Genomic DNA, 16381 nt, shown 5'->3' with positions numbered 1-16381 from the left:
ACAGCATGCTGGAAAGCATTTCCTTCTCACTGGGCTCCCATGCCCAAATGACAGATTTCCACACAGTGAGAGGGATTTGAACGGTCTGGCTTTGTCCATCCCTGCAAATGTGCCATAAACTGGGCCCCAGCTCAGGAAGCTAATTAGGCATACACAGAGCCTTAATGCTAATAAGTCTGCTCATGTGTGTGAAGCTCTGTGTGTGTTTCAGGGCTGTGCTGAAGAAGCTCACTGAGAATGACAGCCAGTTCTCTCATCCATCCTTTTGCTCAGCTCTGGTGCAGACAGGAATCTCAAGCTGACAGCAAAATAATGGAAGCAGTAACTCTGCAGTAACACAGCCATCCTGATGGCCACTGCAGCTCTCATGCAGAGCACCAAAGAGGAGCAAGGCTAAAACCAGTATCTGGGAAGATGATGCTCTGCTTTCCTCAATCACCCACTCATATTAGTCCTGCAAGCAGAGCCAGCAAGAACAGCCCAAGCTCTGGGCACTCCCTGCACAATTCCAGCCATGGAGCAGAAGACAAGGGCACACTTCCAGAAAGGTCTCTGGGACTGCAAAACATTCACACTGTCAATGGCTGGAGGGTGGGGAGCAGCAAGGGTGCAGCTGAAGATTCACCAAAAGGGCTTTTAAGCAAGGGAACAGGCTGCCCAAGGAAGTGGTTGAGTCACCATCCCTGGAGGTGTTTAAAAGTTCACATGTGGCACAAAGCTGAGCCATGAACCTCACAGGGATGGGTTAACAGTTGTACTCAGGTAATGTTAAAAGTCTCTTCCAACCTAAATGATTCCATGATTCTGTCAAACTTTCTCACTCACCAAACAACAGTGAAAACTGCCTCTTTAAAACAAGAGAGAAATTCCAGAAGGGTTATGGAAAGGACTTGGAAATACAGCCCTGTCTTGTAGCTCATCTGACCCTGCAGTGTTAAAGAGGAAGGCCATGGGTATTTAGCATTTCTGTAGGCTTCATCCTCGGGAAGAAACTCGAGGACCATGCATCATTCCAGCCTGGCTCTTGGACCTTCCCCCCTGCTTCCCAGCTTGGCACCCTGCTTACAGTAAAAGTGGCTGGTGATTCAGAAGCCAGGCAGGAAGCACATGTGGTGCTGCCCTTCATTAGTGCACCAGAGCATGTTATTTTATTATCCCTCTCAGTATGTAGAGGACTACTGTGCCTTTCCAAAGCCATACGGAATTTCCTGGGGTTTTCCACCTACGAAGATTGCATTAAGTGTCATTCCTTAAGGAATAGGGAACTGTACCCCCATGTGTCTCCTTGGGAAAGCCTTCACATTGCTTCAGGTGCTCTCTGTAATGCAGAGCATGCCTGACAAACACCTCCTCCTCCAAGACATGCTCCAGAGCACAACCATAGTTCCAGCATAGCTAGAAAGTTGTAAAATAAGTTGTTCCTCCCCAGTCTGTTTCCATATCATTAATAACACATAAAACCTGACAGATTAGAGTCTGTGTTGTGCTAAATGCAAACACAGGTGAGCTGTTATCATTGTGGTAATGATGCAGCCAGTGCTGGGAGCCTCTGCAGAGCAGCTCTGAAGAGAAGGAACACACATATGTGTAATTGCTGGTAAATTGAGTCCTTGTTGATAAAGTAGAGGCATGCCATAGTGCCCTGCCAGCTTATAATGTTGTCTTTCATGGGGCAAGTATTCAGAACTTTGGCCCATGTACAGCAGTATTCATGGGACAGAGCTCCTGAGAAGGGAAATCCTGACCATCAGTGCAGGATGGAACCCATGGAGGCTCCTCCACACTAAGGTAGCTTAAAACTCATGAAAAATGAGGCCCAAACCCAGAAGAACTGTTTTTTCTTAGGCTAATGAGTACTTACAGACCTATCTTCAAGAATGCAGAAAACTTCAAAATTTACCTGCACTGGCCTTAAGCTATCACTACAAACCAGTTCACTGGCTGTGGTAAAAGTTGCTTTGAATGAAGATGGTTGAATGGGCCTTTGCCTCCAGACACGTGTTGCCTGTTTTTCTCAAGTATGCCCATTATTCACTAGCATTACAATTCACAATCCTTAATTGCATTAAATTTCTGTTTGCTCTCAGTGCAATGGCAATCATCAGCTAGCTTAAGTATCAGGCCCTAGATATTCAACTAAGAACTGGTAAGTAATGAGCTACTAATGTGATCCAGCATTCACAGTAACTAGTTTTAAGCATTTACTCAGGTAACTTTGCCTAGGCACAAAATTCCCAAGCACTCTCTGATGCTGTGCTCAGAGAACACCATACCAAACCTTCCTCTTTAAACTGCTCTGAAAAACCTCAAATTCTGGCTGCCACTTAGGAGAGATTCAGAGTCATACAGATGCATACTGTCCTGAGCACAAGGCATCCTTGACAGACTAAAGCTTTCTGTTTTTTCCAAATGTCTTTGTAGTATTTTTTTCTGACACTTCTTCTGCATCTGTTGCTTTTGGGTCAGGCAGTCTCTGACTCTCTGAATTCCCACCTATATCCTGATATGTCCTTAACCTCAAGTGGACTCTCAAGCCAGATGCCCCCTTCCTTCCTCAGTGCAAACTATCAGTAAACCTTAGCACAACTTTAGTTTGAGCCTTAAATTAACAGCATGTGAAAAGATTAATATGAATAATTTCAAAACTAATCAGATCCCTTCTTTAAATGTTGACACAGTATTATTTATATCCCATAAATACCTTCTTGACTAAAATTCATCCCAGGAGATTGGCATCTTGCCAGTTCTATTCATATTTACTGTATTTATACAGTACAGTTGGCCAAGGATAATATTTAAGACAAAATATGCCTTAGGGTATATACAATATCTCTTATAGTTTTCCTTTTAAATCTCCTCATTGCTAAAAATATTTAGTCTGAACTTTACAAAATGCCCCACGAAGACCTATCAGCGATCTGTAGTGATATATTGCTGACTTTGAGTATAATTAGAGCATATTTGTAATACTTGGGTTGCAGTCAGTTACTGAATGCTCACAACTTGTGGCAAAAACTGAACCACTGATCTTTCCCATGCCTGCCTTCCAGCAGCTTTTGACCTCCAGTGCATTCACACTGATCCCTTTCTCCCTCCTGCCTCTCTCCAGCACAGCAGACACTGCAGAGTTAAAAAATCCACTCTGAAATGCCGAGGAGAAAGCGCCCGCGGCCGCCAGAGCTGCGCTTTCAATTTCTCCCTTTAAAATATGGTGGAGTGATTTCTTCCTTGCTGTCTTTTTTGGAAAGGTTTGCTCCATCCAGCATAACTAGAGAGCAGTGGAAAAACAGTTAACCTACTTACTCTGATGTTAGCGACAGCCCTCGCGCAGCAGTGCTGCGTCTGCTGCTAGCTGGCCCTCGCATCCCAAACGTCTGATGCACTCTGTTGGTAGATACCTGCAATCTCCCTTGCTCTTCCACAGCCTCTATCGATACTTCAGACCAAATCTGGCCCCTGACAACGTTTTATAAATAGATCCTCTTTTGTCAATACCATCCAAGTCACACACCACAGATATTTTATTTTTCTGGGAAGTATGCAGCTGCATTTTGGACTATCGGTACTTTGCAGTTTGCTGAAGCAAGAAGAGAGGACAGATGTGATCAGGACAGATGCACTTTACAATTCCCAGTGACTCTCTGCTACAGGGTCAACTCCCCAAGCCGAGGCACTGCTGCACCTCTTCCCAACCTTTGCCCATAGGCGCTCCTCTGCCCTGGGTATGATCTAACAGGTCTCAAAAGGAAGTGCTGACTTCTACCAAAACCACCAGCAAAATAATACAGTACATCAACGTGGAAAACAAGCATGACTTCTGTGTTACTGCTGCGGCTATGAATTACACTGAATCGCTCTGCTCATACCCACTTGGCTCCAAACATGTGGTTTTTTTTTTTTTTTTTTTAGAAAAGAAAGTATTTCTTCCCCAAGGGTAACAAGGGTGGAGTATATTTATCATGGCTATTAAGGATGGTGCCATAATTACAATAATAAAATGGCTCTGACTGCCAGGATGTCCTGTACCTGATGTTGTCATTTAAGAGTGAAGGAAGAAAAGGAGGCAGCTGCACAGAGCGTGGGGTTCAGATACCTTGGCTGGCATCCTAGGACTATCCCATGCAAGACGGAGCAAGCCCCAAAGCTACAACTTGCTAAACTAAAAATAAATAAGGGGAAAATGCAATTAGAAACTCTAGGATAAAGTTACCAAGATGGCTGAATTATCTATTTAAGCAGGAGCTATGTGCTTTTGAGAAACAGACAGCAAGTATATAGGGCATCAAGTGGTGGGGGAGGGAAGCGAGCTAAATGAAATGACTAGGGACTAGGGTTTGGTTATGTGAACGGTGAAGTTATTTTCTGCTTCTGGTATTTCACTTTCCTCGGTATGATGATGATCTAGATTCTTTTAAGGCAGTGCAGTGCTTTTTCTTTCTTTCTTTTTTTTTAGTCTATGCACTTAAGCTTCACTACCAAAACAAAAAGGCACGTCGTAATGATTATTAATCACTCTAAGCGGATTTGATCAGCACCGAGCATTTGCACCCTTTTTCTTTTTTTTTTTTTTTTTTTTTTTTTTTTTTTTTTTTTTTTTTGTGCAAAACGTGGCATGGATCACCAGAAGGTCGTTAAAAACAGCAAAAGGCAGACGGGCTGAGACAGGTTCCAAGAACCGAGGCTACTCAGAAGGGAGAAGTTTTTTCTGTACCTGAAATGAAAAGTGCCCACTAACCGAAAGGGGAGGCGAGTTAAAGTGGGAAGAGGAGGGAGGACGCCTCTGTCCTCTCTGAGCACCGATGTGAAGAGCACTCTGCGGGACAATGTCCTAGAAGGACACACACAAGACGAGCCGGCGACTTTTTTTTTTTTTTTTTTTTTTTTTTTTTTTAAAGACCTCCTTTTCTTTTCAGTTATGGAGAGATGGAAACCTGCCCGTTCCAGACACTCCAAGGGGAACAAGAGCAGCGGAAAGATATTGGGGGCTGTACACGGGGCTGCCGGGGAGGCAGAGGGATCCCGGGAGGGGGGAGCTCTGCCCAGGTACCCCGAAGGATTCCTGGGGTCTGGAAACCTCGGGAGTCCGGGGCAACAGGTGACCCCCCCTACAGACCCACCCGGCCACCTAAATTAAACCCCAGGAGCCTGCACCGAGGCGATGCCGAGGATGACAGGAGCCGGGCAGCGAAGGGAGGTGCCGATGCTTGGTGTACCATTCGCACCGCTAAGCCCCGGGGCGAAACAGCGCGCACATGCACCGACGCAGAGCACTTACTTTCGGGGTAGAAAGGCTGCATGTCTATTTTGTAGACTTCTTTGGCGTAGTACTCCTCGTCGCTCCTCTCCCTCTCGCAAGTGGCGGCTCTGTGGTTGGCTTTTTCCTGCAGCAGGTCCCTGGTGCTGTTGTAGATGGAGATGACCTCCGGGGGCACCTCCTCGGGCTCGGGGTACTCGTCCGGGGGGCTGGTGAGCTTCAGCTTGCTCAGGATCTGCCCCCGGATCGCCTCGATCCTCTTGCGCATGAACTGATCCATGTCGAGGGTGCTGCAGGTAGACAGGCTGAGAGCCACGGTGGCCAGATCCACGGTGAGGAGCACGCTCAGCAGATAGCAGTGCATTTTAAGGGTTTAAATACAGCGCCCCCCCCCACCACCAAAAAAAAAAAAAAAAAAAAAAAAAAAAAAAAAGTGACTTTAACAGCGAACAACAAGAAAAAAAAAAATTCGAGAAAAATAAAAAGGGGATCTGTGCAAACAGAGAGGGGATCTGCAGAAAAAATGTTCTTAAAAAACCGGGCGGCGAGGGAGGCTCGCAATAGGGAAACGCACGGGAGGCGCCAGTGAAAAAAATACCAGTAATAATAATAGAAAAAAAAAAATAAAAGAAAAAGCAAGTTGCTACAACTGGATAAAAGTCGGGGGTTGAGTGAGCCGGACAGCAAAAAAGGATGAGGAAATAAGCCCCCAAATAGATACAACAAACCTGCAAATCAAGTAAAAGGCAGAGAGGCTGCTCTCAGCGCGCTGTAAAACAAAAATCCGAAGGGGGGGAGGGTGGGGGAAAGGGGGAAGGAAAAAAAACCAAAAAAAAAAAAAAAGAAGGAGGGCGAGAAGGCGCAGCGCCGGGTATCACGGGGCGCTGCCGCAGCCGGCGGAGAGAAGGTGCCGGCGCGGCGCTGAGCCCCGCCGTGCGCCCGACGGCTCCGGGCGGGCAGCGGCAGCGGCAGCGGCACCGCCCCGCGCCCGGCCGCGCTCGGCGCGGGCACCGAGAGCCGCGCACGTGTGCGCCCGGCGGCGCCGAGCCCCGGCCCCCGCGCCCGGCCCGGCCCGAGCGGCCGCGTCCCGCAGGCGGCTGCGTGCGCCCCGCGCCGCATGCACCGGGCCCCCCCGCCCGGGCCGCTGCGCGCCGCGCAGCTCTTCCCAGCTCCCTCCTCTTCCTCCTCCTGCCGGAGCGCCGACCCGCGCCGCAGGCAGCAGGCAGCAGCCTCCCGCGGGTCGCAGGCGCGGAGCCGGCCGCTCTCCCCGCCCGCCGCCTCCCCCGCGGCGCTGGCCCCGGCCCCGGCCGCGCTAGCGCTCCGCCCGGCGCCCCCCGCCCGCCGCCCCCGGCCCCGCGGCTCTCCCTGCGCGGAGGGGACGGGTGCCAGCAGATAACATCACGGCCGCGCAGGGAGAGGGAGATTTATACGATCTCCCCGCCCCACGTGCTCGGCTCGCTGCGAAGTGACGTGGAGGGGCTGCGGGAGCGGAGGGCTCCGCGCCGCCGCCCGGCTATTTATTCCCCTGCGCCGCCGGCCCGGGACTCGCCTCGCCCCGGGGCCCGGAGAGCGGAGAAGAAGCAAGTCCTGCCAGACTTTTATTTTAGTTATTTTTTTTTAAATAAAGGCCTTAGTGCTTCTTGCACCTATTATTAAAGTAATCGGGCCAAATAGCGCTCTGGCGTTGGAGGAAGAATAACACGCCTCTTGGACACCGCTCAGACGCGTTCCTGCTGCAGGCTGCGGGGCAGCTCTGCCCGCTCCTGTGTCACACAGCCCGGCACTGCCCCTCAGTTTCGCTTCCAAGTGTGCTTTGGGCAATGCTCGCTGTTCCCCTTGGTGAGCGGTACTACCGGCCAAAGAGGGAGAGACGACACATGAGGAGGATTTGCTCCTTCGCCGAGGTCTCCTCTCCTGTCAGAAGCGTGCAAATACATCCTCATCTGCACTTGACAGAAACTCTCAAGCCCCAAATGCTCTGGCTATGCCTGTAATTCAATTTTTCCGCTGCCTCTTTTGGCCACAACAAACATCGCAGGCTCCATCCATACCCTACTCTGCCCCAGGGAAATCACTCCACAGTCTGCTAGGCATCCCTCAACTTAATGCCATAAAGCTTTTTCTTTACAGTTCATTTATCACCACTGTACATTAACTTTGAAAAGTAGTCAAGAAGCCTTTTTCTTTACTCTCATCCATTTTAGCTTCGCATTCCCTTCTGAATTAAGTTATCACAGGTTTTACTTGCCAGAACTTTCCAATAACATCTTCCTAAGTGGAGAAAGGCTGTTTTTGAAGAACCTGTATTTTCAGAAATGAAGAAAGATGTAGAAGAGGTACTCGAAGGGCCATAGGGGTTCCCAAGAACAGCTCAGCCATTGCCAGTGGTATTCCAGGTAAACACACACAGGAGAAAGGAGGTAGCAGGACTGGGACCTGGAAGGACACTGAGAATCATGTAAGACACAAACCAGCCAAACACCACTGAAGGCTTCCTCCAGCTGACCACACCTCAGGAACCATCTTTCTGCAAAATTTCCAAACGTTTCCCAAGGCTGGAGAATGCCAGTCCCCAAATTAAATGCCAGTTTTTCCTTCCCAGTGAGGAAAACTGCTTCCTCTGAGCGGCTGTGGCTGTGTGCTGGGGTGATGGAGGCACCCAGCAGCACGGAGCTGCCACACGCTGTTTGCCTTGGCACAGCTCTGCTGCAGGGGAATCTTGTGCCAACTCGGACTGCTGTGGGTACCAGCAACCATGACCTTCTCTGAGAGATGGAGGAGCTCTGAAAATATGGTTTTGACAGGTATGTGCACACCCACAGACTCGAAAAGTAAACTTCATTCTTTACCAGCATGTGCATATGTACAGCCCTACACACAACCAAGATTGCATCCCCACGGTGCAAGAGTTAATAGTGCTTTCCACGTAAATCCATGAATTCCTGCAAGGCCAGATTAAACCTCTCTGCCACAACATCACTCTTTTACTGCTGTACATGTCAATGTCCTGCTCCCACTGACCTCAAAAACACAGCTGCAGTGTCAGGAATGGCAGCGTTTCCAAAATTACTCAAATAAACAAGCAAGCTCAACATGTAGACTCAGCTGGTTTCACTTCTGCAGCACACCTGTACAAAACCAAGGGGACAGTTCCTCGAGCTGTTACATCTCACAGCTCCACTGCTAGCCAGCTGAGGAATCAGCTCTGTTACATGGGGTACCTCAACTGCAAATACTTCTAAAGAAAAGGGTTATTACATTATTTCCTCCAAAAGCTACAGCTGAAACCATGAAGGAATTCCTTATACAGCAAGAACAGCCCTATAACACTTGGCTCTGCGTGCTTCTCACTCCAAGGGTTTCAGAGCAGCGACTGGGACAGTGCTGGACACCCTCCTCAGGCAGGGAACTTACCCTCATCTCTCAGGATCCCTCTGCAGATCACAGATCACACAACCCACCAGATTAAGAAGTGTTTTGATCCTTGGTGGGGCAAAAACCAAAAACCCAACCAATGCAAGCTTTGCAGTGCCTTTCCCAAGCCCTGAAGCCTGAGGGATGCCCTGCTGGAGGCCATCAGCCCCCTGTGTTCAGTGCCCAGCTGGCCACGGGGCTGCAGCAGGTACAAGCTCCAGAGGAGACCTCCATGTGAGCTGCCAGAAATCCAGCCAGGCTGACAGCAAACCAGTCCAACTAGATTTTGGAAGTTGCTGAGATTCCTTCCGATTTGGCAATGATTTCTCAGTGTCATTTAGACCATTGAGAAAAAAAAAAAAAAAAAAAAAACCAAAAAGGAAAGGAACTAAGATAAATCTTGAGTTTATTCTCATCTGAGAAAAACCCTTTGCTTCTCTTCTGACTCTTTTAGTGTGACATAGGCTTACCCAGGTGCATGTCCCCATTTACCTTATGACTGCAACAAAGCTGCATTCCCTAAAATTTCCTGATATCACCATGGTGATGTTTTTGCCATGCAGAACTTCCCAGGCATGCATACTCCACTCCAAAAGCCCTGGCCACTTGGGCTAGATCCCCAGCAGCTGCAGAAGCCCACCACACATGACTCTGTGGAAGGGATGCCTACCTACCAGCCAAATCATTCAAATACACATCCACATCTGTAAACATTGACTTTCCATTATGTAATCTAGATGGAAAATACCTGGAACATATACATCATGATAGAGCTGGTCTTAGTTCCAAAATTTCCCCCTTGCACATTTAAGGAAGCTTTTTTTTTTTTTTTTTTTTTGCCACAGAAGTCCTGCAAACTAAACTCAAACAGGTGTCATTTTTACCTTGCTAAAGTGAGGAACACACGGGAAGAGGCAACCAAAAATTGTTAGAAATGGCAGAACCAAACTGCAGGCACTCGGCAAAGATGGATAAAGTTTTATATCACGGATTTCAACTGTAATATGGCCTTCTACTGAGATAACTCTGCATCTACATTCTACTGTTAACTTTCGTGACTATTATCACAATTATGGCTCTGTATTTTATCTTGCAAAGCTTTTTAGTTTTTATTCATTCCACAACAGCTTGTATTGATGACTGCCTGTCAGTTTCAAAGGCTGCTCTGGATTATCAGGGACTGAAGGTTAACTCAGTTTACATTTATCTCTTCCCTGTGCCTCTGTGAAATGGCCTTGTCCTGTGGGGCTGCTGTCAGTGGAAGCTTTGTAAGTCAGAAAGTGGGAATGTGCCCTTAGCGTGCATGTGGGGAAAGAACAGAACTTATCTGTTTTGGCACTTTTAATCCCATACAATACTGTCTTTTTTACATATTCAATTTTTTTTTTAATAAACACTAACTGTTTATTAGAAAAACAGGGACACCTGGAAAGTTACTTCACTGAATGTAAAGGTTTCATGTTTCCTATTAAGTTAAAAATTACGTGGTCAGGATTTTACAATTTGTGGTTTCTTTTTAGATTGTTTTGGTTATACGCAAATGCGCTGTGCAAAATACAAAGGCAATAATCTTTCTAAAACTGCTGACGACCAGGTCATTAAGTAAGGTGGCTGGTCACATTTCATAAACTAAAGAACATTGTTGGAAGAGGAATAACTTTTAAAAGTTAAGAGGTGACTTTTGTAAATTCTCACACTGATGACGAGCGTAGGATGATTGCACAATTAATTCTTTGTGGCACGCACAGAACTCTGCAGCCATAACTGTGGTCGTGTAGAATCTCAGCCATTCTGATGCAGGGTGCTAGGGGAAAAAAAAAAACTTTTGAATTCTCCTTTTTATAAAAATACACGCGTAAAGGTTCAACTCGGAGAGCCAAGGTGGCACCTAATAAAGGTGAGGCAAAGAGGAGATGACAAATAATGGAAAATTGTAATATATACTATAATAAAACCTTAGATTTTACTGTTTATTATCCTTAGTGAAGTAGAAGTCCATACCTCTGTGCTGCACATTTCATTAGCGTGTGCTGCAACGCCTGGGTGAATTTGAGAGCAAACCCTGCTGACCTTACTAACACAAGCAGCCCCACTGCCCCAGGATTGCATTTCACACAACCACAGCCCATTCCTGCAGCACTCCTGTTCCAGAAGATAAAGGCTATTTTGTAGAACAGGCTGTTTGACACGCAAGACTGCTACCCATATATACACATGTAACTACTTGTCAACTTGCAAATCAAAGGTATATTTCCGATATTTATATAAAGAGATAATTTATTTGTGTGAACCAGAACTTCTTTTAAATATATATAGAACAAATATAAAATATATAACAAGAATAAGAACTTTTGTTTTTATATATATATATTTAGACACACAGACATTTTTGTGTATTTAAAAATATATATATTCATACATACATATCTATATACATAAAAAAGTTCTCATTCCTACAAATAGATTTAATAATTTCAGTGGAAACAGTCACAAGAGAAGTCAACAGGATTTGATCCAAAAAGCCATTCAGATGTCATCTCTGAGAACTTACAAATTGGCATCATCTCCCACCATCAAGTAAGAACACAAAGCTCTAATGCCCACACAGCAGTGTATAGTCTGTGTTTAAAACTGCAGCTTAATAAAAGGCATCTAGAATGCAATTATCCCCAAAAAGCTGTTACCAAAGACCATAAAAAAAGCCTAAAATAATATCAACATTGGAACTTCAGACAGGACACCTCAAACCAGAATGATTAAAATCTGAAGGGGAAAAAATTCTTATGGATAAGAGGAAAAAGGGAACAGAAAGGAACATCACCATTAGTCTGTATTTCAGTGCTACATTATTCTTCACATTTTACATGGCTGGATTTTACAACTCCTAAAATAGCTTCTGTGTCCACAGACTACAGCCACACATTAGGGGTCTAGGGAAGCATCAATAGCCTCAACCCTGTATCCTAAAAACATGCACATTTCCCGTAAAGGCTGCACACATCAGTGCTGCATCCAAAGAGGTTTCTGCTTCCAACAGCTATTTGCAGCTTTGACTCAGTTAAGATTCAAGTCTTCATAAAACTTTGCCAGAGAAGTTTCCCCATGGTTACATCTCCTGGAGTTTGATCCCCTCATGTGCTTTCCCAATCTGTTTGTCAGCCTTGAGGATGCCACACTAATCTTCCATGTATCATTCCAGTTTTAGTCTATATGCCACTGAAAAAAAAGGCCTTCCTTAATCCTAGCACCTGTGGTTTTAATCACCACAGGAAATCCTGTTTCCACTTAAGTCAGTAAGACTTAAATATCAGCAGAGGAAAATGATCAGATTCGCTAACTAAAAATAAAAATAATTAAAATAAGACAGAGAAATATAAGCTCAGTGGTTTATAAACCAGAGGGCCTTGACATCTACTTATAGCAAGCATGACAAAGTAAAGACAGTAGGGTAAAAGTCATCCCTTTAATCTCAAGGCTTGAACTCGTGACCTGCATCTCCTCCTCAGTATTACAGCTGTTGCCTTCTATTTCTGAACTGCATGGTGATGATTTGGGTTATACCTCATTAAATAACACACAAATGATATCTGTAAATATTGGATTCCTAACAGAGCATCCACTGGAGTTTATCCAACAAATTAAAACCATGTAACTCAAGTTAGAATGTGCACCCAGATTGCACTGTTGAAATTTTAAGAAAATTACGTGTATAGCAAGATTAATTGGAAGCAACTTCAAAAATGGGCAAGCCAGTAATGCCATATTTAAATCATATTCTGCAGCTACAAAAAACAAATAGCTCTGGGTCTGGCATCCTGACTTCTTCACAACCTGCCTATACAGTCTGCATGGATGAAAAGCTCTAACAGGCTAACACAGCTTCAGAAATATTTTTTTCCTAATGGTTTTTAAGTGACATGTGTTCAAGAACATCCTAGAAAGCAATGAATTGTTTCGTATTAACTCATGAAGCAAAACCAAACCCAGAACCAGACCTCATGCAGTACCAAATTTTTGTGCTACGCTCACCAGATTAGCAGGTCAGCATTACACATTTTCAAACCCATTTTCTATGCCTGGCTACTGAAATCAATATTCCTGAATGAATCAAGTATTCCTGAATGGCTGATCAAACTACATCCTCCCGTACAGATGGTCTGAGCTTGGGGACTCCATCTAGAATTAGAACAGAAACATCCATTTCTGTATTAGTAATTTTGATCCATATCCAGATTATTTCAGAGTTGGATCTTGAACAGGCCACCTCTGCAGAGTAGGAAAGATGTTCAATGTTTGCTTCTCCTAAATCAATGATCTTTTAGATCGGATTGTAATTAAAGTAACCTACTTCCCTGGTTTTAGCTGGGCTCTATGGACCAGTGTCTAAACTTCTCCATCATGGATACAGACTGACAGCTGAAATGTCTCCTCTCACAAATTCCAGTGTCATTTGGACATCCAGTTTATCAACAATTTAATCAGAGTGTAAAAATGCCTACAAATTGGCTGCAAACGTACATTAGACCTAGTAGTGTGTCACCTAAAGGACCTGAATTCACAAAGCTCATCACTGCAGTCCTATGAAATTAAAAGCAATTAATTAATCATGAGACAGATAGTCCAGCAATGTACTTCACCAGCAACTGAAGGGAATGAGAATCAAAAACAATGGCCTGTGTCTGAGAGGCACAGTGTTGCCATAGACACACATTTCCCTTCTTACTTGAACTATCTTCTTCACATAAAATGTAAACCACTTCTTTAATTCTAAGCAATGTCACAAAAAATTAAAATAAAAGAACCCTCCAGCCATTTTAAAACAAAAAAAGACAAAACATAGCAGATGGGGAGAAGAGCAGTGGCACTGGCAATCCTGGTCTGACCTGCTAGTTGCAGTGCTAAAATATCAGAAAGATGTTCAGCATCTTGCAAGGCCTGACTGGACCCTTTCTAACACAATCCACAAGAAAGAATATCAATTTATCATCCTCCCAATTTGATCAATGCTCATAGTGGAAGTATATTTATACTTGGGTCTAATACATTGCTTTGACTGAGTAATGCATCCTGAAGGTTCTGAAAAATCTTCAGTCTTTTTCTGTTAATCATGAAGAGACACTTCAGAATTCTATGAAGTCTTTTCTTAATGAGTATTTCTTTCATAAGGATGCACCAAATTTCAGCAGGTACTGTCAAATACTTCACTCTAAAAAGAACCACCATATACAAAACCACACTGTTGTTACCTTTTGTACAAAACTATTGCAGCAATATTGCACTACAGTGCAATGTGAAGCTCTTTTGAAACTCGTTGGGGTTGTAAGTGAGGATGCAGAGTTCCCTGTGGTGGAACGACTGACAATGTGTGTTGCCTGCCCTTCACCTCCCAGCAGCCCTGAGAGGTGTGACTGTGGGGAAGGTGCTATGGGCAGGTATGTCAAAGGCCCAGTTACCAGCAGCTCAGGGACTCAGCTCTCCAGTGACAGTTTTCATTCAGCTGCCTGACCTCAGGCACCCTTCCTGAAATGGACACAGGAATGTTCTTGTCCCTTGACACACAGCATCCTAAGTAAAAGGCTGCTTCGCTGCCCACAAAAGTTGCAATTTATGGATCACTTAAAAACCAAAGAAAATCCTCTTTGTGATAAACTGTACTGAAGCTGAAAGTCAGTGCAAAATCCACATAATCAGGAAAGCTTTTCGCTATCTTGTTGCTTGAATCAAGCTTTTTTTTTAAGCTTTTCTGTTCTGAACAAGATGAGAATGTCCTTCTTTATCAGGATAGAAAAGCAAACTTCAAAGCAAGAGACTAATTGAATAGCCATGGGCCTTAAGTCACAATCTCCTTGATTATATTCCTAATGCAATTTATAAAAGGCTCATAAATGGCTAGTGGAATCTTAAGTACTACAGATTTTAAAACTATGGCAAAAAAACCCATTAACTTCTACTTACGATCACACACCCCTGCAACACGTGACTTGAAGAACTATTAACATAACATCAGCAGGTTTTATATTTAACCATTTCTTAATTATGGCATGAAGTTTCTGATAAGAAGTGTAACCAGTTTATCCTGGAAGTGAACACTTTCTATTAATTATTCAGCTACTTCTGAGAACACTATGTCTGTAAGAAATCCTAGTGGTACGAAAACCTCAATGCAAGTCTGATCCTGGTTAGCAATTCACAATTAACACCACCACATTTACTGAAAACAGGGAAGAAGCACTAAGGAAATGTTGTAAACTGATGCTCCAAAAGTTCATGCACTGGCATGAGAGAATGGGCTATTGAACCAACTGTGGCATCGTGAAGAAATGCTTTTTATGAGTATTTCTAAAATAACCTTCCAAAGTACCTCTTGGAAACTGCTTGTGCTCATGAGTTCACATCCAAAAGCTTGATGTAAGTGCCCTAATTCATTTAACAATTTTGTATCCAACAGGTTTAACACGGGGATTTAAACAAAAGTAAGTAGTTTCAAGGGAGGGAGCATCACACACACACACACACAAGGATCTTTCGTGTTGAAGGTATTCAATTTGACTGCAGTTTCATTTTTAACATGTCCCTTAAGACAGTGAAGCAGTTGAAAAGATGCATTTGAAAACAATGCTTTGTCTAAGAAGTATCAGCCATTGCTAAAGGTCTGAAGAATGGTTATGACAAAGCCCTTATCTGCTAGATCACTTAGAGGTGAAACACTGGAGGTTTACATGCTCCAAGAGGTTAGAAACCACTGCCTTAGAACAGCAGTAAATGAAATGTACAGTCTTCCACCATCTGTTAATCAAGAACTTGTTCAGTCTCCAGTGTCTGAGCTCTTAGACTCCCGAGTTTAACATCTTATTTAGCACAAGGACCCAATCTGTGTAACATGATCCTGAGTCTCCACTACCTCAAGCTTTCTCCTGGCCCTCTCACTCCTTACCTCAGCAAGTCTTGAAGAAATCATTGAGCAATTTGCAGGGATTGGAAGTGAACAACACTGATGACTGCTCTGTGTGTATATTAACTGTGCCAGGACTCATTTCATAAGAATGAGAAGCTTGTCATTTTCAGTTGTGCAGAGTGTTTTGTGCCAGATGACTCTGCCTTCCTCCCCAGAGACCGCTACTGAGCCAGCTCTGAACAGATGCAGCTCTACAGACCACCTTCTTCTGGAAGCATCAGATAGTCAAAAAACTTCTATGGCCTCCAAACAATTTCTCTCTTTAAAACAAATCAGTAAAAAAGCCCTATCTTTACTGGAAGCAGCTTCCAGCTCGTTTGTCCTGCTCAGCTTGTGAACCCAGGAGAACCTGCCTCACAGCTGCAGAAGTGGGAGCTCTTCCCTCCAGGTTTTGGCAGAGAAGATGCTGTGGTACAGTGGCATCAGGCACAACAAGGATATTCCATCACCACTCCCAAAGTGTTACCCTAACAGGAGGTTGAAAAAAGGCAGGGATAACAATTATTTTTTTCCATAGGCCAACTCATGCTTTCCTTGCTGAAAAAAAGCACAATTAATGTGAAGAGAAATCAGACCAGGGGACAAGAGACATGGGGAAGAACTGACCCTGTGCCTTCTCTTATTAAACAAAACCCTTGCTTTGCGTGCAATCCATAGAATATTAAACTTTACATACTCTGGAATTGGCTTGAAGCCTAACAAAACTGGAACCACCCCATCCTTATTCGCTTTATATAGATAGGTACAGAAATATACAA

At 44.5% G+C, this 16381-nt stretch overlaps 1 protein-coding gene across 1 annotated transcript in view; it reads right to left on the bottom strand.

The window, feature by feature from the left end:
* TGFB2 (transforming growth factor beta 2) overlaps positions 1-6268 on the bottom strand; it is a 59848-nt gene extending 53580 nt beyond the window's left edge. Inside the window, exon 1 of the mRNA XM_056488017.1 lies at positions 5276-6268. Coding sequence (XP_056343992.1) covers positions 5276-5618 — 343 coding nt within the window. The 5' untranslated portion in view covers positions 5619-6268. The remainder of the gene's footprint in view (positions 1-5275) is intronic.
* Between the last annotated feature and the right edge of the window lie 10113 nt (positions 6269-16381).

Source organism: Oenanthe melanoleuca, chromosome 3 (assembly GCF_029582105.1).
Source record: "Oenanthe melanoleuca isolate GR-GAL-2019-014 chromosome 3, OMel1.0, whole genome shotgun sequence".
Lineage (NCBI taxonomy): Eukaryota > Metazoa > Chordata > Aves > Passeriformes > Muscicapidae > Oenanthe > Oenanthe melanoleuca.
The sequence above is the reverse complement of the archived record's forward strand: the minus strand, read 5'-3'. Positions and strand labels throughout refer to the sequence as shown.